This window comes from Cyanistes caeruleus, chromosome 2, assembly GCF_971803275.1.
Source record: "Cyanistes caeruleus chromosome 2, bCyaCae1.hap1.1, whole genome shotgun sequence".
In the NCBI taxonomy this organism is placed as follows: Eukaryota; Metazoa; Chordata; class Aves; order Passeriformes; family Paridae; genus Cyanistes; species Cyanistes caeruleus.
In genome coordinates, this window is record NC_141702.1 from 49,535,057 (window position 1) to 49,562,089 (window position 27,033).

General features: G+C 38.2%; 1 protein-coding gene across 2 annotated transcripts in view; it reads right to left on the reverse strand.

The window, feature by feature from the left end:
- Nucleotides 1–13,919: 13,919 nt before the first annotated feature.
- Nucleotides 13,920–27,033, reverse strand: part of MAN1A1 (mannosidase alpha class 1A member 1) — a 141,415-nt gene continuing 128,301 nt past the window's right edge. Inside the window, exons 9-13 of one of the 2 annotated variants that reach the window (XR_015283142.1) lie at nucleotides 24,586–24,805; nucleotides 23,583–23,755; nucleotides 18,111–18,226; nucleotides 15,070–17,445; nucleotides 13,920–15,028 (exon numbers count right to left, since the gene is read on the reverse strand). Coding sequence is in view for 1 of the 2 variants with exons in the window: in XM_086876896.1 (XP_086733022.1) it covers nucleotides 17,319–17,445; nucleotides 18,111–18,226; nucleotides 23,583–23,755; nucleotides 24,586–24,805 (636 nt within the window). In the remaining variant the exon portion in view is untranslated. Of the gene's footprint in view, nucleotides 17,446–18,110; nucleotides 18,227–23,582; nucleotides 23,756–24,585; nucleotides 24,806–27,033 lie in introns of both variants that reach the window. The other variant, XM_086876896.1, reaches the window with a different exon arrangement.

Here is a 27,033-nt window from a genome sequence, read left to right on the forward strand (position 1 = left end):
GCCCAGGAAGGAGAGGCTGACACACTCCCCTGTGTTTTCCTTGAATTCCTTCCACAATTTCTGCTTTCTTTTCTTGCCAGACACTTTGACACCATGACTTATTTTTATACTTACAGCCACTTTTTGCTGAGAGCCTAATGAGTGCAAAAGGGCACTTACAACTTCCAAACGTTGCAAGGCATAATAGCGCTGTGGGGGAGACAATCTAAAAATGAGCAGAAACAGCAAAGCACTGAAGGGCAAACAGGATACTGCAAAGTCATCTAGAAATAACTGCATACCCTGGAATGACTTTGTCCCACCCTGAAGGTCTTTCGCCCCTCTTCCCTGTAGTTTGCAAAGTTCTGCCTCAGTGCTTCAAGTGTGCCTAAAGTTGGGCTTTACAAAGCATTGGGAAACCACTAACGCTATGTAAAATCATCCCCATGTAAGCTTGCTGCTCTATGATAGAACATTGCTAATGCTTGACAAACTTTTAAGAAGCAGTCTGCTTTCTCTGGACTCCAGCTTATTGTTGTAGGTTACAGTCTGTATTTTCCCCTTCCCCTGGGAAAAAAACACAAAAGACAAAGTTTTATTGGCATTTATCCTCCTTTTCAGATTAATCATCTGCTTTATGCACTCCTTTCAGAGCAGACAGAATCCCTCAAAAGAGGCATTGCCAGTTCTTATGGAAAAGTGAGTTTAACAGACTGAGAATGCTGTTGGGCTGTTTATATTCTGCTCAGATCTCCCATGTCACCAGTCACAGGGCTCCTTCCCTTGCTGTTATATAGATAGTCTAGAAAGTCTAGGTATTTGACCTAGTTACCACTCAGAGTTTATTAATCTGGTCTTTCTTGTCAAGGCTCTTGATTTCTTGCTTAAACGTAGAGCTAGAAGTCATTTGGCATTGAGTTGAAGGGTTGGAGCCAGGCACCCTAGGCAGGAAGGTGGAAGCTGCTTTGCCATTTGTCTTGATTAAGATATTGCTCCATTCCTTTATGGCTTAGGGTCTGTGTTGTTTTTCAAATCTCTCTCTGCATTAAGAGCTCAACCCTCCCTCACAAAGTCACAAATGTGCACTTGAAATCCTTCAAAAAGTCCAGTCTGGGAGAGGATCCTGTGGAAAAAATAGCCTATCACTCAATTTCATAGAAAATACCCAGGGCCAGTCTGCCTGTCAGTGTGATCCTGAGCCTCCCTTTACAGTGACAAGCTTTGAAGAGCAGTGGTCCTTTGGGACATTTTGGGGCATGCAAGGGAAAAAGCTTATTTTCAGTTGTTTCAAACATGAGTCATACCAAATAAGCACACCCTGAAATCCAGAAAACATACAGATGTAATGATGCCTAAGTTTATTTGTTTCTAGAGGCTATCACAGAATATATGTGGACTAATAAAAGCAGACCTTGTGACCTTAAGGACCTAAACAATACCACCCGAGCAGAATTTGGTTGGTTCTTATGAGTGTGGGGTCAAAATCTAAAGGTTTTGCTCCTTTTTTGACATGCTGAGTGCAGCTGCAGGTACTCATAAGCTGCTTCATCAAGGCTCTTCCTCTGAGCTAAGATTTTTACCATAGGCCTCCAAATGGTCCTGTAGCCACGGTGTTATGGATAGCATAGGATGCTCAGCAAGTCTTAATATGTTTGGGAAGGGAAATAAGATCCCTCATTCTCTGATAGCTCATCAGCTACTTGTACAAAGTACATTTCAACCTTCCCAGATTGCCAGGTTGAAGAGAAGTTAAGATCACCCCAATATTAACTGCTGAGGGCTGAGGACAGAGGGTGGCAGCACAGCCCTGTCAGAGCTCACCCACACACACTGTAGAAGCTGTGCCAGCGCAGAGTGGGTGTAAAACATTTCACACACAATTGCTTCTAATTAAATGTAAATATTTTTTTTGTTTTGCTTCACAACAGGGAAAAAGTAACTTTTGTTTGCTTAGTGTTCTTTGGTGTGTTTCAAGCCGTTTGATTTAAGATTATGTGGTGAATTTTAGAGCCATGAGTTGTGTGTATAGGATATGTGTGCAGGGAAAACCTTGCCTCAGAAATCACCCACTGATCTTTAACTTATTAAATGCTCTAACTGATGCTCTTGCTGATTGTCCTGACAGCAACTAACAGGCCATTTCTTAGTGTAAGGCAGATAAGCAAGAAACTGTGGTACTGAGGATATAACCAGGTCTAGCTTGGGGGCAGAGTACAAATCATAGCAGTGAGGAATGAACCAGGTTTTTAGAAGGAGGCATGCTTCCAAGAGCCCTAAAATGTTTCATTTTGCATTTTGTCTCATTGGGAAAGCTGAGATAACAAAGTGTTTAATGTGCTGCTGGACCAGGTTGGAATTTCACAGTGCTGAGTGCAGGGCTAAACCAACCCCAAACCCACCAGCCCCTAAGCCTCCTAAACTGAAATCTATGTACCTCACTGAAAAACTGGTACAAGCTTCATTCTTCTCTCACCTTCCCAGATAAGTGCAATGAAGGTGCTGGGCTATTGATATAAATATATACTATGCTATAAGAATATAATTCTTACATGTTAATATATAATATTTTCTTTCATATGTTGAAAACATTATTTTTGAACCCTCTTTGTTCTTTGATGAAAACAACAAATAGGATTACTGAAAGATCATTCAGAGTTCTTCATACTAATAAAAGGTTTCATGAATGAGTGTCAAAAATTATCTTTTCTTAAAAGAAGTTAGCAGAGCATTGAAAGGAAACCTTGCCCATTTCCTTCATTAACAGGAATAGTCTTTGTTTCACATGTTTGGAATGAGAGGTCAATTTTCAAACAGCAGACCAAAGCTTCTGGGGCACACCGGTCAAAGCTCAGACACAAATGTTTTGTATTGTTGAGGATTCGTGGTGTGATTATATTGTTTTTAGTGCTTATATTGTGCTTATTTATATTATGAATTTAAGTGATTTGGACCTGTGTAATACATTAATGTTGTAGCATTGCTAACCTAACCAAGTGATGGTTACTGGAACACTATGAAAGCAAAATAAAATTTATTTATGACTTGTGCTGTAGTAAGAGCTTTGAAAATGAAGAAACATACAGACAAACACCGGGCCACTTTTACAAATGCCTTTGTCCTCCTTCATTTTGTTTAGCACGTCAACATTTCACTTAGATGAGATATTATGTCTTGTTTTTACATCTGTTGGTTTACTCAGTCTTGTCTTGCTGGGCTCTTCTGGCTAATCAGGAAATGCATCACAATCTGTTTATTTGCGGAGATGAAATAATTTTATGTCTGCTAATTTCAGGAGAGGCTATTTCAATTCTGAATTGTCTCCAGAAATCTTAAGTAGCTTACTGGAAAACAGAACCAATGTTTATACCTGTTTTGTGATGGTCATAATTTTAGATTAGAAAAATGTAAAGGAATATTCCTGAGCTGAAGATATAATGTGCTTTTTTCAACAGAGAGAACATCTGAATTTAAAACACCAGAGGAAGACATCTTCCACCTCAACTCTTTTTGGATGTCAGCTCTCTTGATCTATTTTAAAAGAAATAAAAAATCCTTGAAAGGACAAAGGTCAGATCTGAACAGTCTAATTTATATAGAAAAGAGATAATGGTATTAGACAAGTCAAGACCTGATTGATAGAAGTCACAGCACATATTTTTGTTGGAACTTTATCTTTGTGAAAAGAATCTGAAATATTACTGAGAGATAATTTCTAGTTACACCTTTAAACAGCAGTTTGATACCCTCATGCAGCTGTGCTAACATTTTTGCCTGAACCTTGTGCAGTTTTTTTGCTGACCTCACATTTCTTAATAAGTACACTCTGATCCTCACAAATTAGACAAAATGCTGAAAGAAATATTTGCACTGACTCATTTTCTGCAAATAAAGTATTTGTCCATATTGTCATCCCTGTGAGCCATTGTTTTAGAAAAGCTTTTTTCTGCCAGGAGCTGGGTGAGGGGTCTGTGAGGGGTTTCTCCAAAACATACATAAGTTGTAAATTGTAAATGTTGACACACATTTAATTGCCCTTCCATTTCTGCAGGGGAGGGTCAAACAAAGTAGGAAGGCCCCTGATTTTGGGCAGGTTTGCTTTGTAGATGTTTGGTAGCAATAACTGTCCTGACTTGAAAGGTGGGATCCTCCACCTGGGGAAATGCATTTTTGGGATGGAAAGGGACGTGAGGGACACAGTCACAGGCTGTGATGTGATGGTGGAGGCCAGGCAGGTAGGTGAATGTATCAAGCAGCTGTCTGTGTTTCTTTGCTGAAAATAAGATTTGTTCTTAGGCAGGTTCACTTTGTGCTGGGAGCCAGAGCAGCTCCCTAGAATTTAGAGAAGTCATTTGAGCCAAGTTCAGGAAGACTCAATAATTGTGCCCTTAGGTTCTGAAGAGCAAGAAATGTTTTGAAATAATTATTCCCAGTGGAAGCTGTAATGAGGTTAAGTTAGACACGATGAATAATTTTAATTCCTTACTGTGTAATGACACAATTTAAAATAGCATTTCAGACGTGGGCCTCCCAGGTAAATGGGTTAGATCAGTAATCTTCTCTGAAGAAGAGAAACTCTTCTACTAATTCCTCAGTGTCATCCCTTTTTGTGACTGACTGAACATAGGCTTTCTGGGTTTCAGTACATCATTCTGACTACCTTCATAATATTGAAACCATAGTAATTAAGCAATAAAATACTCCAGACAGCTTGTTGTTAGGATTATTTACATACTGTGTGTGTGTTAAAGGGGGAGGAGGAGGAATTAGTGACTCCATCCTGAGAGGTGACTAAATGCCAGAGGAAACAATTCCAGGCTTTTTATAGCCTGGAATATATAGCCTATATATTTTCCCTGTGACTGTACATATAGACAAGATGTTTATTTGAGGGCAAGGTAGAATAGAGTTTTCAATATAAGTATTTTGGCTGTGGGAGAAAAACAACATCCTTGAAAGTGATTCAGGGTAGGAAGATCCTTTTGAGCAGCCGTATCCAAGGTTAGACAGAATAACTGCTGTACCCTACCATATTGTCACCCTGCTGGCTGAAAATTTTTTTTTTCTTACCAATGAAGTCTCCTTCCTCCAAGTAGTCTCTGAAGGAAAATCGATAAAATAGTATTCTCTTGCAAGAGAAAAGATGTGTATATACTTTACAACAGAACAAAAATAACAGTTTGTCAACAGCAGCAATGAAGTCTAGGCTCTTAACTACCATAATATACGTGTAGGGCTCCCAACATGATGGAGTCTTCCTCATACAAACTGCTTTTATCTGTCTCCTGCCCTCTCAAACATCATTCTGCTACTGCTGCTCATGGACACTGAGCTCAGGCCATGAGAGACTTTAGGTTCCAGCTTCCTCTCTCAGACGTACTTAGGCATCAGCTCCTCACTGCTTTGCAGGGACTGCTTGGTACATAGGATTAAGAAGCCTAAAACTATGAAGAAAAACTCAGGTGATAATGGTTCATCCTTCTCCAAAGGAAAAAAATTAGGAAGTAGTGAAGGCATCTGGAGCACAGGTGCAGCTGTCTCAGTAAATTACACAGGCATGAGGGCCTGACCTGTGTTTGTTAAACACTTGGGAGATCTGCGGTGTCCCTTAAATGTGAATCCAGCTTCAACAGAAGCAGAGGTTATTTCTTTCGTTCTGGAAGAGATTGTGGTACCATCTCTGCTAAACTTGAAGGCAGTGCAAGTGTTGTAAAGTGGGCTCTTTTTGTGTGGAAAAAGAAAATGACTTTCATATTGGCTCTGTTGCCCCAAGTATTCAGCCAAGTACCTGTTGATGAACAGCCTCCTCTCTTTCCTGCTCTTAATTTCTGTTTGTCAAGTTTGATTGTATAGACAAAATTCATCTGTCTCCTGCACACCACAGCTCTGTAATAACAGGCAGGCCTGGCCAGCCGAGGAAGTCAGTGATATGACCCTTATTGTGCTACCTTGGAGGCAAACCCAATGCCCTCAGGTTCTGTCATTTGCTGCCCAAGGTCACACATCAGTTACACGGCAGCGTGAAGAGTGGCACATCTTCTGCTTGGGAAGGCAACATGTTCCTCGGCAGGGTCCCCAGAAGGCTCATCTAGGTTTGTATCTATTTGTCCTTGCTGTACTAATCACCTTGTGGTTAGTGCATATGCCTGGTTTAGTCTCCTTAGCAGGGTCAGAGAGGGGAAATATTTCAGAACTCCTTATTGTTCTCTTTGCCTTGGTTTTCTCAGCTTCACAGGGGAGATAACAGCAGCACTGAGACAGCCAAATATTTGCTTGTATGAGTACATATCTTAATTAGCAGAGTCCTTTGAAAAACTGGCTGTGGCAAGTGCTCCAACAGCAAAGAGGAATCCTTCATGCTATAAAAAGCCTGGAACTGTTTCCTCTAGTGTTTAGTCACCTCTCAGGATGGGGACACTAATTTCTCCTCCTCCCCCTTTAACACACACACAATATGTAAATAATCCTAACAACAAGCTGTCTGGAGTATTTTATTGCTTAATTAATATGGTTTCAATATTATGAATAAATAAGATCACATTCAGATTGTGAGTATAGTAAAGTTAAGGGGATATGATCCAAGAAGGAGTTTCAAATCCCTTCGCATCTGTTCCTCTATTTTGTTGGATTAATTTTATGTTCTAAATTAAATTATTCTTATGAATTTGTTTCCTCTGATGTTCTGCCCTCCTCCCCCCATCTTTTCATCATCTGGCTGCTCAACACCTTTCCTGCTCTCTCGCACAGGGAAATAAAAGCCACTTGACAGCCCAGCTGGCTGTGCTGTTCCTCTCCATCCCTTGTGGGGCTGCTGAAAGTGATGGGTTTGGAAAGAACTGGACTTATTAGTCTCTCTTTTCAGATGAATGCAGGCTTTCCAACTGGCATTCATTGTTACTTTGATCCAGGTTTTAATAGAAAACTTGGGAATTCTAAATCCATTGAACTGTAGTAGACTTACTTTTTAGTAAAATATCCTTTTCTTCCTCTCTTACCTGCCCTTAAATAAAACTCAAAAAAAGCCAAACAACTCCCAGGGCCTTGTTTAGCCAAGGAGAAAAAATTGTTAAGTGTTCATCTTCTTTATAGGGTTCTTACAAGGATTTTTTTAAACTTTTGCCTACAGAAATGCTGGTGTGACTATAGCTTACAAGTTATCAAAGAAGGTAACAAACAGCCTGGAAAAGGTCACAAGACTGGGGAAACAAAAAAAAAAAAGACTGAGGGAGTCTCCTCAGGCTAGGAGAAGGACCAGGCACATTTTGGGGACCCCTGCAAGGGAAAAATAACTTGGTTGCAGGTATAGATGCTAAGGAGCTACTTGTTCTCTTTGGCCTAAAACTTGAGGCTCAAAGGTTCTTCCTTAAAGACCTGACCTTGCATAACACAACCTGCTAAATTCCCTCGCTGCTGCCTCCAAAATGCTGCAGCTACTGGGGTGCAGCTGCCTCCCCAGCCCTCTCTGATGTCCCTCTTGCTGAGAGCAGCCAGAAGTGCTGCCCTGAGTTATTGATGTCTTATTGTGTGGTTCCTGTTTGTCCTAAAATGAGCAGCTCCATATTCCCAACTGATTTACCACCACCACCACCACATTTAATGGGATCAAAAACTGTCATAAATGCCCTCCCCTTTTTCTTAATGTTGTATTTTTATGGTGTGCAATTGTTAGTAGAACTGGAGTACTTTATCTCTGGTAAAAAAATTGTCTGAAATCAACTTGAGATGTTAGAAAGCCCTTGTAGAGGTACAAACCAACATGGCCAGACTAAATTGTCATTTATAAACGGATTATGGTTAAAATCTAATGTTTTTCTAGGAGTGTTGTCAGGCCATGACCATTTGCCTGCTGCCCTGTCTCGTTGTGTGTAGTGGAAGATGAAGACTGGTATCCACTGGTATTCCTTTGAGTATATCTTTGCACCTATTTACTTCTGGTTATTCTTGCACTCTTGTGTTGCAGACTCCTTGTTGTACCCAACTGCTCGTAGAGAGATCTGAATGGTGTGTGCCTTTTCCTGCTTCCCTCACAAGGAATGCAAGGAAAGGATGCAGGATTCATCCTAAATCAGCTCCCACATGTTGAGGGATGTGTGCTGTACTTGTTGCTTCATGGTGCAGTCTGACTCCTGAAACTTTTCCCCATTTAAGGCATATTATCCATAGTCTCTCCACTTCTAATTTTTTTTTTTTTTTTTAAAAGTCTTGCTTTTACTACTTACACTTGTCTCTTCTCTGGCAGTAAAAGAAACAGCAACTTAATGCAAAGTAAATCATACCTGATTTATGCTTGTATAAATAGAGTGTATCTCTTCACGTACAGGTAAATAGAATTATAAAGACATTTGGGAATAAAATTTTGAGAAATGAGAGAGTTCACTAGTAACTCATTTACCGTGACAGGAGATGAATAGAGGTAATTTAGTCTCATAAAAGTAAAATTGGCTCATGTCTTACATGGGATGGGAAAAAGATTATTGTTTAGTGGCTGGAAAGCTGAGTGGAGTTGAGAATTGGCAGCTGTGCTGAAGGGTTTGACTGCCTGGCTCTGTAACCTCGGGTGAGTCATTTACTGTGCGTGGTGTACATGCTGCCTCCTGTAAATACAGATCTAATTCTTGGCTAGTTTGTAGAGGGATTTGTTCTCCCCAAGTGAGGCACCAGAAAACAGGACTCTGGTGTGGTGCTGCTCTATTGCCATGTTTGAATAAGAGCATTTCCTCCTTCCCTTCTCCTGTAGCTGATATATTGCTCCAAGAGTATTTCCATCTTTACATCTTTCCTGGGGACAGAGTGGAAAGTAATCTTCAAAGAAAAGCAAATATCCTTTGGTTTTAAAGTTATAAAATAATAAGATAAAAGGATTAGGGCCCGTGGGAGTAAGCATTATGAGAATCAGATGAAGTACATCATTTTCTAAGGTACGTACCTTATTGGACAAATAAGCTGGACTGGAGACACAAATGAGTTGTGCCTGGGAGCCTCCTTCCAGGACTGTTACTAGTGAAAATGTTGTGAAAATCCCCAAGTTAAAGCATAGTCAGGGCTTTGCTCTGTGGTGTGGGCTGAACAGCTCCTCCTTCTCAAGGGTTAGAGATTGCCTGAAATGATAGACTTGGGCAAGGATGAGGTGGATGTGAAAAGAAAAAAAGAAAAGGCATGAAAAGAGGTAAAGATGTTGCATTGCCAACTTTGGAGAACCTTGAAACCTTTTTATGCCACTGTGGAGGACAGCAGTGGTGGCATGTGTTTTATTTTTGAAGGTGGGGCAAGAGAAGAGTTCTGGATTGGCTCTGAGATGGCCTCTGGATTTTAGATGTTCAAGTAGGTGCTTTATAAAAATCCATGGGACTAGCAAAAATTCATCAGTTCTGGAGTGTGGGTAATGTTTGTTTATTGGTGTCAATGAACACCAATGGACCCCACAAAATGTCCATTTTTGCCTAACCTGGTCACTTGCAGCATTTTTAGGCCCTTAAGAAAACTAAGCAAGGAGACTGGCTCATTTCTGCTGGTGTTTTGTTTCCTAAGAAGTGTTTACATCAGTTTTTTTGAAGCTGGGCTATTATAATATGAAATGGAGCTGCTAAACCTTACATTATCAGTAATTAATATAATGATTATGTTTCTCTTTTCATTTTTGTGGGCTTTCTGTTTCCTCTGAGTGGTGATGATGTGCAGGCTGCCCTTTCTTAATGAATTATTTACACATTATGGCTGGTAACTGGAGACAGAAAGATACTTTGAGCCTCTTTATAACATTCCCCTAAATTACTCTGAAGATGCCGCTGTGTCAGGATTACCCCACATGCTACTTCTGGGCTTTTAATCAGCTCATCACACTGCAGAACTGCAAATACTGTTGTTTACAACAGTTTGGGGCTCTTGGCTAAACACTACAAACAGCTTCAGCCTGGGACTTGCTGAAGTCCCCAGTGATAACTCAAGCCTGAGTGCTAATCCTTATGCTTTGCAGCCTGGGCTGGGATTTGCCACCAGGATTTTAAAAAAAGCCTATTCAAATTAAGGAAACTGTATAAATGCTTGAGGTCTGGGTAGGCAGGGAAGAGATGTGTGAGTTCAGGGAAATAAATCTCCATCTCTCCTAAACCTTAAAGGTATGTGTGCATCTCTTGGTGATTTACTTGAAGAATGCCTCTAGATTCCTACTCCAAGTGAAAGGAAAAATCCAGTGAGGGCTTCAAGTGAACATGAAGTCTAGAAGCTAAGCAGAGAGAGTTAATAACCCAGGAAAGGAAAGCTATGCACAAATAATTGCATATTTCCTGTTGTAGTTTAACCCCAGGCAGCAGCTCCCTCTTTCCCCCACCAGCAGGACTGGGGAGAGAACTGGAAGAGTGAAAGCCAGAAAACTTGTGAGTTGAGATAAAGGCACTATAACAGGGAAAGCAAAATCTCCTCACACAAGCAAAGCAAAACAAGGAATGAATTCGCTGCTTCTCATGGGCAGGCAGGTGTTCAGCCATCCAGCAGCCTCCTGGGCCATGGGGAAGCACAGAGGTTCACAGATACACTATGATTAGGGAGGGGAATTTTGGAGTAGTGAGAGGACCAGAGGCCATCTTGCAGGGTAGTATTTGGGGAATGTTTTTTAATTTTTTTTTTAATATTTCTGGTTACAGTAAATATTTTTAATTGACTGATTTTAGTTGACTGATTTCAATGTGTGGTTTCCAAAGTCGGTGCCCCTGCAGATGCAGAACAGGCACGCCACATCTTCCTTCTGCTCTGTGAGCCTCAGTCCTTGAAAGGAAGTGCCATTTTTCAATTCTTGACCTGTCTGAAAATGAGGCTTTTGAAGTGCCCAGTTAGTGGTTCATACCCATTATCTCTGATTCCTTCTCCTCTTCCATTCTGAAGTACCTTACAGTTCTCATGGATCATCTTGCCTGGTGTAGCCTGTTTATAAGTTATGTCATTGTCTCTTTGCCATCTTCCTTTCAACCCAATGCTTTCAGTGACCCATTTTGCCTTACTCTTTTCACTGCTGATCTCCCTATGCCCTTTTCACATTTGAATAATTGCTCAGTGACTTAGATTTACCTTATCTTCTACTGTAAAAGTTCTCAGAAAGAGAATGTGTCTACATAACTTGCTGTACCTTTATGGCACTACAGAGTATAAATGGTTGTTGTTAATAATGCATACCAAAATGGCCTCCTATTTGACAAGTGTACTTCTATTTTAACATATAATATTTACGTCATGCTTGTAAGTAGTTGTCAGCATATTTCATAAAATTAATGGAGTCCCACAAAATGGGAACTGGCTACTGTGTCTGGCTGTAAAATTTTTGCTGAGAAATGGGAAGAGGCTGCAGGATTTTGTATGCAAATTATGAAAGCAGAAGATTTGGCTTTGTGTGTATTTGGCAGCCAGTGTTGGAAACAGAATGATATATGTGATATATTAAAAAAATTTAGAATGATAGAGAAAAGAAAGCTTCAAATTTTGTTGAAGCTATTCAAGTTAAGACATGCACATTTTAATTAAAGAAGCCAAGCACCAGCTGAATTGAAGCCACTGATTTGTTTTCACTGGGAAAAGCAGCTCTGAGTGATAAGAAGATGGGGAGTTTGCTTAGTGAGAATAAATTCATACATGGTGTTTATTGTCTAAACCATATTTGAGAAACAGATAATCTGTAGGATATTAAAAAGTAAAAGATAGAAAAGAGAAACATAGCATGTCTGCTGCTGTTTCCTGAAGTGTAACTTCAGCTGTATCCACTCCATAAGTCTCCATGTAAAATTCTATGGAACTGTTTCCTCTGAGTGAAAAACTGGCTTCGCTAAAATGAACACTGACTTAAATGGAGCTGGTTTTCTTGCTGTAGAAGTTATTTTTAGAAACTAAAATGTTCATTGATGCAAGAAATTTATCCATATTAGCACATTTTTGGTGATACCATGGATATAAAGATGGAGGATTGCCCAAGCAGGTTTCAACATGACCAGCCAATTAATGCTCTGTTGGAAAATGTTTGTATACTTTAGTGTGACACTGTTGCAGTGACACTGTTGCATCCCCATTTTTTGCTTTGGAACAGAAAGAAGTGAGAATTAGATACTGAGAACTATATTAGAGTCTATCAAATCCTATGGCAGAAGTGGATAGTTTTGAGATTTGCTTAGGTCTGTAAATATATCTTAGTATAAAATACAAATAGAGTCTGCATGTTCTCTCACTTTTTTAGGGAGAACTGTTCAGGCTTGGGATTAAAGTAAAAGGTGGACAATAGTATTTTTTCTGGACAAGATTGTTACAGTACAATAAAACCACACTGCCAGTTGTTTTTTTCTTTAACTTGAGGTGCTCAAGACTAATAATAGCTCTGAGCTAGTTTGATGGATGATGTGAAAGCAACACACAACTGGAATGAAGGCATAAAATATTAATAATGAGAGGGGTCCTGTAAAATGTCAGCATGGGAATGGTAAAAGGCAAACAACCTTGCACAACTTGGCCACAAAGTGTGCACAGATTTTGGAGCATGTGAAAGTTTTAGAGGGGCTTCAGTGAGAGGGTTTATTACAGCGAGTTTATAGGGTGAGTGAGAGCTGGTGCAGACAGAGGAGCAGATACCTGAGACATGAGGGTTGAAGTGCTGGCTTTGGAATAATACTGAATGCTAAGAGCCTGCTGGGCTCTAGCAGGATTCTGCAGATGTGGGACTTGTTCCATCCACTACTCTGTGCATGTATAAACCCAGGAGAGAGCAAAACCCTTTACCTCTTCTTGCAGTATTCAGAGCGGAACTCTTGAGCCTCAGTGACCATTTCCTGGGTTTGGCAGCTTGCTTTTTGATGTGTACTCTTTCCTTCTGCATCTGAGATCAGCTAGGACAGACTAATCCCAAGATTAAGGTGGGTCAGATGAAGGGCTGTTTCCACAGCAATGCTGCCATGCGATTGCAGGGTTCCTCTTGTGATAGAGCAAGGCCATAGGGCAATGCAGATGGGGAAAATCCTGTTTGTCTTGACTAATTGTCAACTCAGTCCTAGTTCCCCTTTCCCCTGCAGAAAACAAACCACACTGAGCCTCCATTTAAGGAGACTGAATTGGTTGAAATTTTAACCAGCCTTGCGTTTTACATCTCTTCTCAACCATGGTCTGAAGGAAGGTTTGCATTAGTTTGTGTTTGCCTTGTTGAGTAGCAGTTTGTCTAGTCCTGGAGCCAGCTGCAGGAGGGCACCGCCTGCTGACTGCCCCAAGGACTCATTGTGTAGCTGAAACTTGCAAAGAAATCTCAGAGCTACTCTCAGAAATCATTTAAGCAGGTCTAATGCTTAAGTCTTTTGACAGAAATTGATACTACTGAGACTGTTCTGTAAAACCACAGTTTATTTCAGTATCATCTTGGGAGGAGGCTTTCTACTAAACAGAGAAAACAAGGTTATCCAGGAGGTGTAGCTGTTATTTCAATATTTAGATTGGAAATCTTAATGTCCTTCTGAAACAAAATACAGTTCCTATGACAACTCTTTCCCTCTCCTCTGGAGCATGGGCTAACGACAGGATTTCATTACATGGTCATGTAACACTGGGCACTGTGACAGCCTTGTCATCTCCACTGCACTGTTTGCTCCTAAATGGCATTTAGCTTTGCCCACTTGTGTTGTGCAGAGCATGAACTGTAGTGACTGACCCTCACTGTGCTTATTGCCTGCCACCTCCCACTTCCCAGCTTCCCTCTTTTCATTAGCAGGCTCATTTTCTACCAAAATACATTTGGTATGCTGAATTTTATTGACAAAAAATCCTAGAAACTTATTTCAGTGGCAGAAATTCTATATACTGACATTAATTAAGAACAGCATCTTAACAAGTACACAGAGTACTGACAAAAATTTGTGAGTACAGCAGAATATGCAGCAGATTCCTGTAGTTACTTCTGAAACACACATAAGAAAAACTATAACCAGTTGAACAGATATATTAAAAGACTTTATTCACAATAGAGAAATTTTTACAAATATAAGTTCTTAAAAATTAAGCATCTTGATCTATTAGGTATTCCATAATTTCAGTTTATATAAAGATGAAAAGACTAAATGGAATATGTACAAATCAAAACCAATTTAAATACATGATCGAAATGGATATATATGAAGTTACCATAGAAACAGTGAGCCATTGGGCATTGCAAAAATCTGTGTATAACCAACACATATGCAATACTTATCTCACAAACAATCAAAAAAAATTATTTTTTTTTCCTGTGAAACAATGTTGGTGCCATTTAAAGGGATCTACCTCTTGGGACTCAACATGTGCAGATTTAAATGCATTATTATGCTACAAGGAAATGGAAGAAGTGTGGGCAGTGTGTTTATGCGAAGATAATGTCTCAATGTCACTGTCTTCTCCCCCCTGCCCCCCAAGCCCCAACAATAAGCAATTTCTTTTGCTCTTATGAATGACTGGGAACACAAAGTCACCATCACTAGCTACTCCCATGAAGTTAGTTAAGTGAATGGGAATTAAAATGCATGTAATCTTACTGATCTAACAAGCAGTGGTAAATATGGACTGTTTAAAAATGTTTGCTCTAACTTTGGTGTTTTGGGATTATTAAAAAAAAAAAAAAAAGAAAAATTGATATATTCTAAGTTTATGAAAAGTTTTTTTCTTACAGTTGGCAGATCTACACGTTTTACAATCTTCTCGTCTACTTACATTAGTTTACAAAAAGTACAGTATAGTGCAGTTTGTACATACAACCTGAATACCAATACCACATCAAATTTGTGCTCTTTCAAATCATCCTAACTCCCATGCTAAGAAAAATTCATATGAAATGTCTGTATTACAAGGAAACTGTCATGATGCTTATATGAAGTACATAAGCCCCAGTGCATACAGAGCTGTGAGATTGGAGCAGCTTTTGAAACATGGGGAAGACCTCCAAACCAAAGTCTGGTTCTCTACTCTTCCCTTCAGCTTGCTAAGTACCAGCAAGATCACTACAGACAGCTGGGGGAAACAAACCTAGGTCAAGAAAACCATGTAGAAAGTGGCTTAGGAAACACTTCTCAAAGACTGTTTCTGTCCGAGCTTTTGTAGTTCTTTAACTGAGACAAGGTCTAAAGCAGCACATGCATGTGGGAGGAAGTAGCAGCAGGTGACCCAATAAACATAAGTAAGAAAAAAGTAATTATTATTGCATGTTAAAAAAGAGAGGAAATATTTTGTTTTTCTTCCACAGCTATGGTGGTTCAGGGGGTGAAAAAAACCTCCCTTATAAATATAATTTATAAAGAAATACAATGAAGTATAGTCCTCCAATGGTACAAATTCTGGAGAATCAAAAGCAGCAGAATTCTGTTTTTCAACAGAGAGAGTCAAGATCTCATCCTTGCTTGACTGGGTTCAGAAGCCTGCTGTGACTTGAGAGAATCCATACTTTAAAAAAGAAAATAATAATAATAATAAAAAAGTGGATCACAAAGTTTTGAGCAGCTGTGCTGTCTCTATGTAAGCAGGCTTTATCTGCACATCCATTTCTATCCATTCTCCCAGTGCTGGGTGGCCCAGGCTCACCAAGGTGCCCAAATAACTCCCATGTAGGAATGCCCAGCTTTGCCAAGCCTGGATCCTTGCCTTGCCCCCTACACCAAGTCTTTGGCATCCTGTGTGTAATGTGCCATCTCCTCTACCAGCAGGGGAATCTTCACAGACTCTTTACAGACTTGAGGGCAAACTCTATGGGTCAGCTTAAAGCCGTTATATATAAAAGTGTAATTAGTTGTTTTTGGCTTCTGCCTAAGAGAACTTCCACTGCAGACCTCTGTAAATATAGAAAAAATGTACTCTAAAGCCCAAACATATGTGTTCCCTCAGCTGTGGTTAGCAATGCTGGACATGTGAGCTATCTACTAAATACCATTTAAGAACGTTACTGTTCAGAACCAGATTTGTTTCACTGCAGTCCAATCAATGAATAATGTTCTTTCTCAGAATGGGAAGCCAGGTGTTTCCTACCTGAAATGTATGGAAGTCATCCCATCACTAAATGAAAACACAGGTAGACTTAAAAATCATGTAAACCACTTCAAACCAAGTAGAAACAGGAATTAATCATGCCTCATTTCTTTTTCCCTTTGGTGACGCCACAAAGCAAAACATTTTTGGCAAAGCTGTTACCTTTCTTAGTAGGCCAGACTTCTATTCTAAGGAATATTTTTAAAGCACATTGCATTTCTGTTACTTAAGACAAGACAGTGTTACCAGAAAGTTTTAGTTCAATACAGGATAACTTCCTCTCTGAACGACTTACCTTCTTTTGAAGAGGCAGGTTTTCTTCAAGGCATTTGAACGTCTACCTTTATTCATATAGATACATTAAATTGCTTTGTGACAATTCACCATCAAGTCTGGTGTCAAGTCTGAACCTACCTAAATCTTTGCAAAAGTAACAGAAAAACAAATTGTATCTGATATAATTCTAAGCTTCCAGGAAAATGTCATTGAGTGTTTTTTTTTGCCAACCAACCAAATGAAAGCTACTGGACTAAATACATAAAGAAGGTTCTTAATATGAAAAGACTACCTTATTTTACTCCATAGCAGCTTGACTAAAGACATAAGAATAACACCACTTAGAAAAGGGAGGAAACAATTTATTCTATTATAATATTCTAATCAAAACCTGAAAAACTAAGGTGTGCTAACTAATGTGCTAAATCCATAGAAACTAGTTTAATCTACCTTCAACTTATACTGCAGTTTCAGAGTTGTGTCTGCATGAGATGAAAATACCCCTATGTAGACTTCATTGACAATGAAATACATCAGATACTTTAGCAAGTAATGATAGACCCGCATAAGAAGAGGCTGTCACAGTCACAAGATCTGTCCTGGATGACACACAAAACAAACTAACATAGAACAAAACAAAACAAAAACAAAATAAAAGGAAAAAGCTCTTTATACTTAATTCAATATGGCTTTTTGCAACATGGCAAAATATTACAGCTTAAAGCATACATCTCCTCACAGAGGAGAGAAGAATTTTGCAGTCAAATTAAAATCAAATTTGAAATAAGTAACATGCCGACCTTCTGCTTTTTTTGGCCAAAATGACACTGCAGCCTAACAGAATTTGGGAAGATAGTCTATTTCGCTTCTAAGAATCTATCAATCTGAATTAGAGGATTGAGGTTTTATCATAATTTATTTGGTACATTCATAAAAATTTACTGTTAAAGAAAACGGACTGCAAAACACTTGATTAAAAAATTTAACTTAGGATTTTAAAACCAAATCATGTGCCCAAGTCCTGGAAATGTAAGGAATGAATCAAAGTATAAATTAATCTTCATCTATTTCTGGTTTTCTTCTTTATTCCCATCATCTTTGTGGAGAACAGGGAGAGGATGAGCCTCTGTGTTGAAGACCCAGTGTTCAAGTGGAAGAAGATCATCTTCAGAGAAGAGCAAATACAGGTACCTGGCAATTAAAAAAAAAGCAGGAAATGAGACCACATCAGGAAAGTGATTTTCAGGAAAACACAATAATAATTCATAATTCATATTTAATTTACTTGAGTATTAAACTTCCTGTTGAGATGGCATGACTGATTTTTTCTTGCACAGAAAAAAAAAAATACAAAAAAATACCCAGAACTGAAGAGATCAAGACAAAACTTTAATATCATTAAAAATTTAGGAAATGATGATAGATAATGAAAGCATTTGGATTTCTCTGTTAACAAGCCTTGCAAGCTTTCCATGGAAGTTGTTTGTTCTTCTTTTTCTAAAGTTTTAAAATGAAAAGTATGCAATATAAGCCTGATAAATTCTCTGTCTCATCAATTTGTTTCATTAGTGCTGGCATATATAATTAGATCAAAGATAGGAGTTGCAATGTCTAAGAAACTATCAAGTACCTTTATCAGAAGTAAAGATAATTTGCAGAAGTCAGGGAATTTAGTTTATTGACAGTTTGGAAAAAAAGAAAAAAGGCAATTTGGCTTCCTGTCATCTAAGAAAAGCTCTGCTATTTCACTCAGGTTTTGTTATTTGAGTGCCAAGGGTACTAATGACAAATACTTAGCTGTAATGATGATACATAGAACTACTTCACATTAATGCAAGTCAACTTTCTTCACTTACTTGAGTGTCTCTGAAAGGAAGAAACTTTGCTGCACATCGTCATGGCTTTCATGATTGTTATAAACATCTCTAATGCCAGAATAGCCACCATCCACTCTGCAGTGTTTTTCCAGTGCCTGAAGCAGGGAAGAAAATGCCCAAATCAGTGGGATTAACAATGATTAATATTGATTAGTGAATAATATGTCCATTTTTTCTGTTTGACAATAAAGCTAGCAAAAAAGAATTGCCACCATTTTTTGATAAAGAGATGAAAACTTGGTAAAGCTCTAGATGAAAAACTCTTTAAAAAAAGACATAAGTACACCTGACTAATTTTACATTTAGGAAGAGAAGCAAAATAATAAATGAATAAAAAGTGAACACAAAACAGCTTTCAGAAGGAAAGATGTATGGGTATAAGGATTTAAAGACATATGGATTTTCACTTATATTATTTTTCCTATTTTTAATAGGAGTAACAATAGCCTTTCTCTCCCAATCTCTCAGCCTTTGGAAATGGTGTTACCTATACCTTTCCTGGTCATATTTTGGTACTTAAAATGATTGTGACATAACTGAACACCATCCTAAAGATCAGTCTTTTATCAGTCTTTTTCTTACCTCCTGCAAGTCCCTTCAAAAAAAAAAAAAAAAAAAAAAAGGAAAGGCAACTCCATTTTCTGTGTAAGTTGTATGGCTTCACTTTGCAATTATTTAATTTTTCAATGGGAAACCACTGATATTGGGCTCTGACTGGATTTCTTTTGTGCAGCAGTCATATTTTTCTTTGCTACCTCTCTGAAAAAGCTTTGTCTGTTATACAGGAGTAGATAGAAAGCCAGGACTTAACACAACATAATTTAACTGTAACAATAACAATGTGTTTTTCTCTAGCTAGTTTCCAAACTCTTTATTCAGTTAAGAGGTGTAAAACAGATGACTGATTCCTATTTCACAATAAAAAGGAATACATGGGCCACCTAAAAATACAATTTATTTTCTGCTCACAGGAATGTCCTATATTTTGAAGAAGATATGTTTTTGAAACAGAAAAATGGTCAGATGAAGAGTATATATAAAAGGGCAAAAAAGATGCTGGAACTGTAGAATACATACAGTGGGACTATTTAATCAGCTTTGTTGCTTTTCTTAATATTAGGTGTTTGTAATAGAAAGGTGGTACCTATATGCCTATGTATGAGCCATAACTGCTTTAAATATACTGCTATCCAATACCTTATTTTGAGTATTGGTTACCTTATCACTACTATATTTAAAAACATTAAATAATATTTTTTTCCTTTATAATTTACCGATTTAAAAGGGCCACAAGTATTCTTACTCCGTTCATTTTTCTTATTCTCTTTTACAGTAACTCTCCGGTATCACAAAGTACAAGGAAGGAGTAAAGAGAATTTAAGATATATTAAATCATTATTCAAAAACAAATTCAGAAAATGCTACTTAACCCTAAATAACTTCTTGCAATGAAAAATGGCAGTAAGGATGGTGGATGACTGCATTCACTCAGGACCACACTACCGTGAAACAGAGTGTTTTCTGTTCTGATATTGGGACAACAACATTCAGGCAGAAATACCTGGGGCTTTATCCCCCCCAAAAAGAGAGCCAGGAGATAACTAGTTCCTACCTTTCTGAAGTTACTACAAATATCACTGAAGTGAGCATAGGATGTGTGGATTTTATTTAGGGAAAGATGCTGCATTTGAAAACACACAAGCTAAAAAGGCAGAGGATATATCTAAACCAGGCAGAATACATATTTTCTGAAGACAGATGGGACTAAAAGTCTCATAATTACTGAGGTATTTAGAGCAGCTTCCCCTGCTCTAAAGACTTTAAGGTCTGTGTTTTGCTGTGAGTAGATACCCTAAATGTCCTTGATTTTGCTGGAGTCCCTGTAGCTGTCTGCACACATTTGGCTTGCATGTCAGGCTCTCCTTAATTTTCACCAGAGAGTAAGCTGCCTATCGTATGTTTAAAAGGGAATTTTCTCCAGAAGAGATCCTTTAAAATATAACAGCCTATTTGTCTTTTCTTATCTGTCTTTAGGTTCTTTCATTTTCCTGGACAATTTTACTAAATGACAAATATTCTTAAGTTTAAAAAAAGTAATTTCCTCTGGCTGGTATTCCTTCCCTCTTGTCTACTTCAACCTGCAATGAATTCAAAATGCTGCATCTGTGTCTGGATTTTCAATGTCAAACAAAGATGATGTTTTTCAAGGCACAGCAGAACTAGAACTTGAAGGATAAGTCTGCTATGCAAGGAAATATCTGCATTCTGAACGGGGTGAGGTAAAATAAAAGCAAATTGTATTTACAATTTATATGCTCTTACATACTTAGAGCCTTCTTTGAGTTCACAGGTGTCATAAAGGTACCTGGAGGCACTGCTATGATGTAAACTAAGGGGTTAACTTGCCCCATGTTTGCCTTCTGGTGGTATCTACTTGATGCAAATATGAAGAATCTCATCTCTCAAAACTACTTTCCACCTAACTAAAGAAACAGGACATCCACCTGCAGGATTAGTAGGATAAAAATGCTCTAAATTGTCAACCATCCTGGCAATGATGGGCTTTTGGGCCCTCTCCTGCAGTTTGAGAGTACAGTGATGTTCACAGTGAATAGGGGTAGTGGTGGGCAGAATCAAACACATTTTTAAATAAGTCGTTCTCAGAAAATGAGGGTGGGTAGGATCAGTTATGATGCAGTAATGGAAAACATCAAGCACAGTGAAAACTGGCTGACAGTCTCAAACTATCATAAAGGGAAAAACAAAGGAAGTGCTACAAATTTAAAATATGTGCCACATTTATAATGCAGAAAGGGAGGCTTTCATGAGCTAAGCTGATAAAACCTTTCTGACTCAGTAACAGTGGATATTGCTGGTGGTCATAACTGCATTTTCTCCAGCTGCTGAAGTACATACAAAATTATCTTGGACTCAAAGCAGCAAAGCAAATTCACAAAGAAAAAAAAGTAGAGGCTATAATATTTTTTTAGTCTATAAAGTTAGAGAAAGACTTAAGGGACTTGTCAGAGAGTTTAGAAGTCATGACTCTAAAACAGCCTCCTTTTCTACTACAAGGGCATTGGGAAAAAAAACCTAATGGGTTCTTTTTGGCAGTGTAATGAATTGAAAAAGGACATGAAACACCTGAAGAATATCTTTATTTGGACACAACCCAAATGGTCTGATCGTTTGTTTCCTCTTTTTTCTTGTTTCAATCTCAGGTTCCCCTTTGTGCAACATGTACTGGTAATTAAACCAATGACTCTCAGTGCTTGGGGACTTCCCCAAGGACAGAAAGGGTCAGGTGCTCTTTGGGGCAACAATTAAGGAGCAAGAGGGAACAGAATTTATGAAATAGTTACAGTAAGCTAGCATGATATGTGCTGTAACTAAAAAACTGTATGATGTAGAGCTTGGCCATAAACACCAAGACATAACAGGAAGAAAAATCATTTTAAACCTACAACGGACTGTATAACTTCTGGAAAGCTGTGGGATTTGTTTTTGTGAAACACCCAACTGCACATTAGGACAGTGGAAGATGGGCTGCAGGCAGAATGGGACCAGCTGCATCTCCCACACACAGCCAGATTGAGAATAACCACAAGAATGATAAACAAGGAACACGTGGGGAGAGAGAAGAAGCTAAACAAGTGTACCAACTTGAAAGAAACACAAACAAACGGAACCAAATGGGTAAAGAATAATAATAAGGAAAATGTTTCAATTGTTTATAACAATGTTATCAGTGTGGGCAGTAACAATGAGTCAGGGAAAACATCTCCTGGAGCAGGAACAGTTGGCATTGCTGAAACCTGATGGGATGATTTCCACAAACAGCCATTGTAAATATGCCAATTAAAATCTGCCTGGGAAGATTCCAGTAGTAAAATGTGTGCCTATGGGTGGTGTTAGCAAAGAAGAACGTAAGGGAACAGCCCTCTAAATTAGAGGTTTTAAAACCCCAATTGCTTTGGAATTAGTAACTCAGAAGCATATTGTTTCAGGACCCCAGAGCCAGCACCTGAGGGAGGCAAATACAATGCCCCAAATAACTACAATCTACCTAGCTGAATACAGTGCTCAGTGCAGGTATGGAACAATTGTGAACATTCAGGCAAGAAGTTTGAGATTATAAGCATAGTTAATATTACTATTCTTTTTGGAAAATCAGATTTTGCCTTAAATTTAATTCCTGGAGGATATCTAATTACCAGGCTTGAAATACTCTTTTTTCCACAATGCTCAACAGCATTTGCACATTTCTGATATGATAAGAATCTATACAGTGAATAGTGAATACATTTACAGACCTTGATTGCTGTGGAGGGAGTTGGTCATAACCCAGTAACAGCTCTCTAGTAGGGTCCCTTAGGATGAGAAATTGTAGGACACAAGTCTACGTATTCTACCCTCAGAGTAGAGCAACCTTCCATAAGCAGTGGTGTAAGCCTCTCCAAGAAGTGGAGTAATCATACACTTCTAGAAGCAAGAGGTATTGGGTAAACTGACAAACAGGATGTTTTTAAAATAATCCTGCAAAGCAATACCTCTGCACAAGAGAGGTCACTGAGAACAAAATACTTCAGAGCGTTTTGATTTATTTATATTTTTTTTCATTTTTCTTAAGTACACAGAGCCAGAAAAATAATGTTCTTCAGCTTGCTGTATTTCCTATCAGATGTCAGATAATTTAGCAAGGGCAACATCAGTGTGAGGAGGACAGAAGTGAACTCCAGAGAAGCATAATAAGGACCCATACCTGGAGGATGAAACATGGTAAATCTAAAGCCTCTCAACCTTAAGAGTAAGAGTGATTAACTGCTGAAATAAGGGAAACAATAGATTTGGCAAGCCCACTTTTTGCACTGCAGACTAGCTGCCCTTTTGCTTGTGCCAGACAAGCACAAATAGCTAGGTTCAGCATGACTGATTGAAGCTCAAAAGCCAGTGGGACAAAAAAAAAAATTCAAATCTAGAAGAGATTGCTATTATTTAGGTATTTTTTTTCCAAATGGGTTGTGCTTCTTGAAAGTGACATGGTTTTATGTTTGGTACTATCTGGCCTTTGTCACCTTAATTAAAATCACCTTCATACAATTATTGAAAATACATTTCAGAAAATGCATTTCCATATCCAAGGCTCAAATCTGACACGTGTATGCACATGCAGCAACACTCGGCATCTTGGACAGTACATCCAAATATGACCCCTAATCCTAGAAGTATTTAAGAAGGACAAATCACAAGGTACCTTTCTATTACACAGTCTCAGCAGTATCTGGTTTTGTCAAAACGTCATCTAATTGTCAAATGAATTCCTGGAAACATGAATTGATATCACTGATTTAAAACAAGTATTCAGTCTCCAACTGCTGAACAATGTCATTCAATAGCTCACTTTACAATATTACTAGGATTTAACAATAAAAATGTCCAATAGAACACTACCTCAACAGCTTCCCATCCCCAGTCCCTGTACTTTGGATCATGAGTGAGGCGCCACATGTAGGTGTAGGTCTCAATGACTTCTGGTCGTAGGATGTAGTATTTCTCATTTTGTCTTGTAGCAATGGCTTCAACACCACCATCAAATCTGAAGGCTTCTGGTCCCAGTTTCATTCCTAGCCAGTAAAAAAAGCACAGACTAAAATAAAGGCATTAAAAAAGGTTCCAAATTATGTAACCAAATCAAACTCCCCAGATTACCAAATCAAACTAGGCTGTTATGTGGCATAAAGCCAGATTACCTAAAACAATATAATTTCTGAAAGATACTGCAGCTCCTCCTGTTTTCAATATTTTATAAATAATTTGGAGTAGGAGAGAGCTGTTCTTTATCAATGCCTTAAATGGCAGCTACAGTTTGAACAGCAATGCTAACATTTGCATTCTGAAAGACTTCATATAACTAGCAACAAGTGAAATTTTGGCTAAAAGATGAGGATATTTACTTTTCTATATCAAACTGGAAAATACACTCTGGGACCTGAAATGCTGCCAGGGTTACTTCTATATGAAGATGATAAAATCCAAAGAAATTTCCTGTACAGAAATCCACTTTCTTTGTGCAATTCTATTGTTTGCAGCATTGTATCAACAGAACTGAACGTAAAATATTCTTTTGTGCATAAAACATGATCAGTGCCTATATTGGTGCATAAATGAACAGAGTCCCTCTCTTGTATTCAGCTATACAGAAATTGGCACCATAAAAAAAAGCTTGTTAATTACTGTTATGTAACAGTCATGTCAATTACTACAGTGAGGAGATACGCTTCAAGTGCACAGAAATTATTTATAAAAAGACCAGCCATTTTAAAAGTTACTTTTAAAGCCAGGCAGCATTTGCTCAGAAGGGATAAACAGCTACAGTTTCCACTCAGCTTTCTGCCAAAGTGGCTGCCTTCACGAGGGCAAGCTGTGCAGCTGAACTCTACAACATGGTACTCACGTGTACGGTCATAGGATTCATGGCAAGTCCTGGCAATTTCAGCACCCAGCTCGATGTGATGGCCTGTCTTGTCACTGGGTGCTCCATCTGCTCCCAGAGCAAACATGCCTCCAGCAAAACAAGTGAGGTGTCCCATCTTGTGCTCCAGCAATCCGCCCTTCCACTCGGCAATGTACGTCAGGCCCCCGCTTGACTTTCGGATGAGGTGGGTCTCTATGGCCTGCAGAAGGACGTGATCTCAAACCAAAGCCCATTTGGTAAAGTGCAAAGGACAAAGCTGTCTTGTGTGTTGGTTGTTTTTGCTCTGCATTGCCTTTGCTCATAAAATGCAATGGATAATATGAGCCAGCGTAACTTCAAAGTGCAGACAAACCAAGGCAGATTAACACACATCAGTAATGGTGACTAATTTTGCTTCAACTTTGAGCAATTTACAGTTTTATAAAAATGGGTACGTTTTATATAAATGTTGAAAAGACCTACAAAATACACTTCAAATTTTAAATTATTTCATTTTTTCCCCTTTCTACATTAAGAAGTTTCAGGTAATTTAGCTTTCAACAGTAATTTAACTTTCAATAGTTATTAGCCATCATTTCAGCTTTTGTACTTTCCGTTTTAATTCTGACTTAAAGGAGGTCATTATTTATACAATTTCATGTAAATTATATGCAGTCATAACCCATATTCAAAACACTTAGTCTGTTCAGTGAATGATGTTAGGCCTCTGACTCTAGATGGCATTCCCACAGTCCAATGGGTTTCCCCTTCCAAACTGAAATCCTGTACTTATTTATCAAGAGCAGGGTCCCACTGAGATCTCTGGGAAAAAAACCAAAACTAAGCGGAATAAAAATACACAGATCTAGAGGGAACTGAAATTTGGTGATGTCAGCAATGTATGGTCACTAATAACAAAATCCAGGAAGGCAACCTTCTGCTGTGGGAGGAACAGAATTAAAACAGCAGAGGAGATGCAGAAGAGCACATTAATAGAAGCCCACAAAGTAAGGTATTACTTTTTAAATGGCAATGGAGAAGAGATAACTGTCATACATTGAGTTATCCACTAGTGCTCTAGCTGATTTCTGTTGAAATCATAAGATCCAGAAACAGTACTCAACATGCATTATACAAGAGAAAAACAATTAAAAGATATCACTACAGAAAACCATTAACATAAAAGCCAGGATTAAAAAAAAAAAAGTTTTATAAAGAGAAAGTAGTTATTGTAATTCTACCCATTTAAGCATTTGTAAAGGTTGTTCCTATAAGCATGAAAAAATCCTCTCTAAATTAGAAGCATCAGCAGAATAATTGTACAATTTTTACATACTGGGTTTTTTTTCTGCCAAGAATGTCACATTGAAAACTATACTTTGTAAAGCACTTAGTAAGGATGTTTTCTGCCCAGATCCAGAGCCACTATTAGCTCAGAAAACTCCTCAAATCCTTGTTTCCACCTTGATTGCATGCTTTTATGAGTAGGTATCTACTGGAAAACATACCTAAATTTTAAAGAAGAAGTAAATAATAAAAAATCCTGTGCTTTAAACAAATTCTGCTTTAAAGAAATCCTGCATAATTTAACCTATAAAAAGAGGAATTAGATGTGAAAGGGGAAAGGTGAGAAAACACACATCAGTTTTATGGAAAATAACTTTCAGACTTATTTGGGCATTCTAACAACAAGCTACCTAAAACCAAGTTAAGAAAGGAAAAACTTTAATGACATTTCATTTAACCTTTCAGCATGGTATCTCCCATCTCACCAGAACAACAGTTCTAAAAATAGGCAATAACTCTATTGGTCACTTAGCTGTTGGGTCAGAATTTATTTAAAAAGAAAACAACTATAAAAATAGATTGATAACTAAATTTAACTATGTTGCATTTTTTTTGAAGTAATGACTGAAAAACAGAATGAAGCATTACTGTATCTGACCAACATAACAGCAATGATGCACTTTTGAACTATATTAACTAGACCAGAGATTATTCTTGTAGTACAAAAGTGGATTTTGTGATACCAATTAGTGTTGGTGAGGTTTTTCCCTTTTAGCTCAAGATTAAAGTGCAGGCTGAAAAAGGATGACTTCCAAGAGTTTTAAAATTATTCTAACAAACTGGCGTTAAGAAACTAACAAATTGATGTTGATTGATACCAAGAATGTCACAAAATAAAAATATATTTCCAATTTAAGTATTCGTGTTTAGTGAAGCAAATCATCTCTGTTTTATAAATGGGGCCTATTAAGAACTAGTACATATATCTATTAAAAGTTATTTTAATATGTAACCATCTTATTTAAAGCTATTTTTATGAGGTAGTTATTAGATATATGACAGACTCTCAGATTGCCTTGTCATGCTTTGTCCTGGGTCCTGGGTCCCTGAGTGCTAGGTAATACATATACCAGTGTCTGTGTCTCTTAATGGCATGCTAGG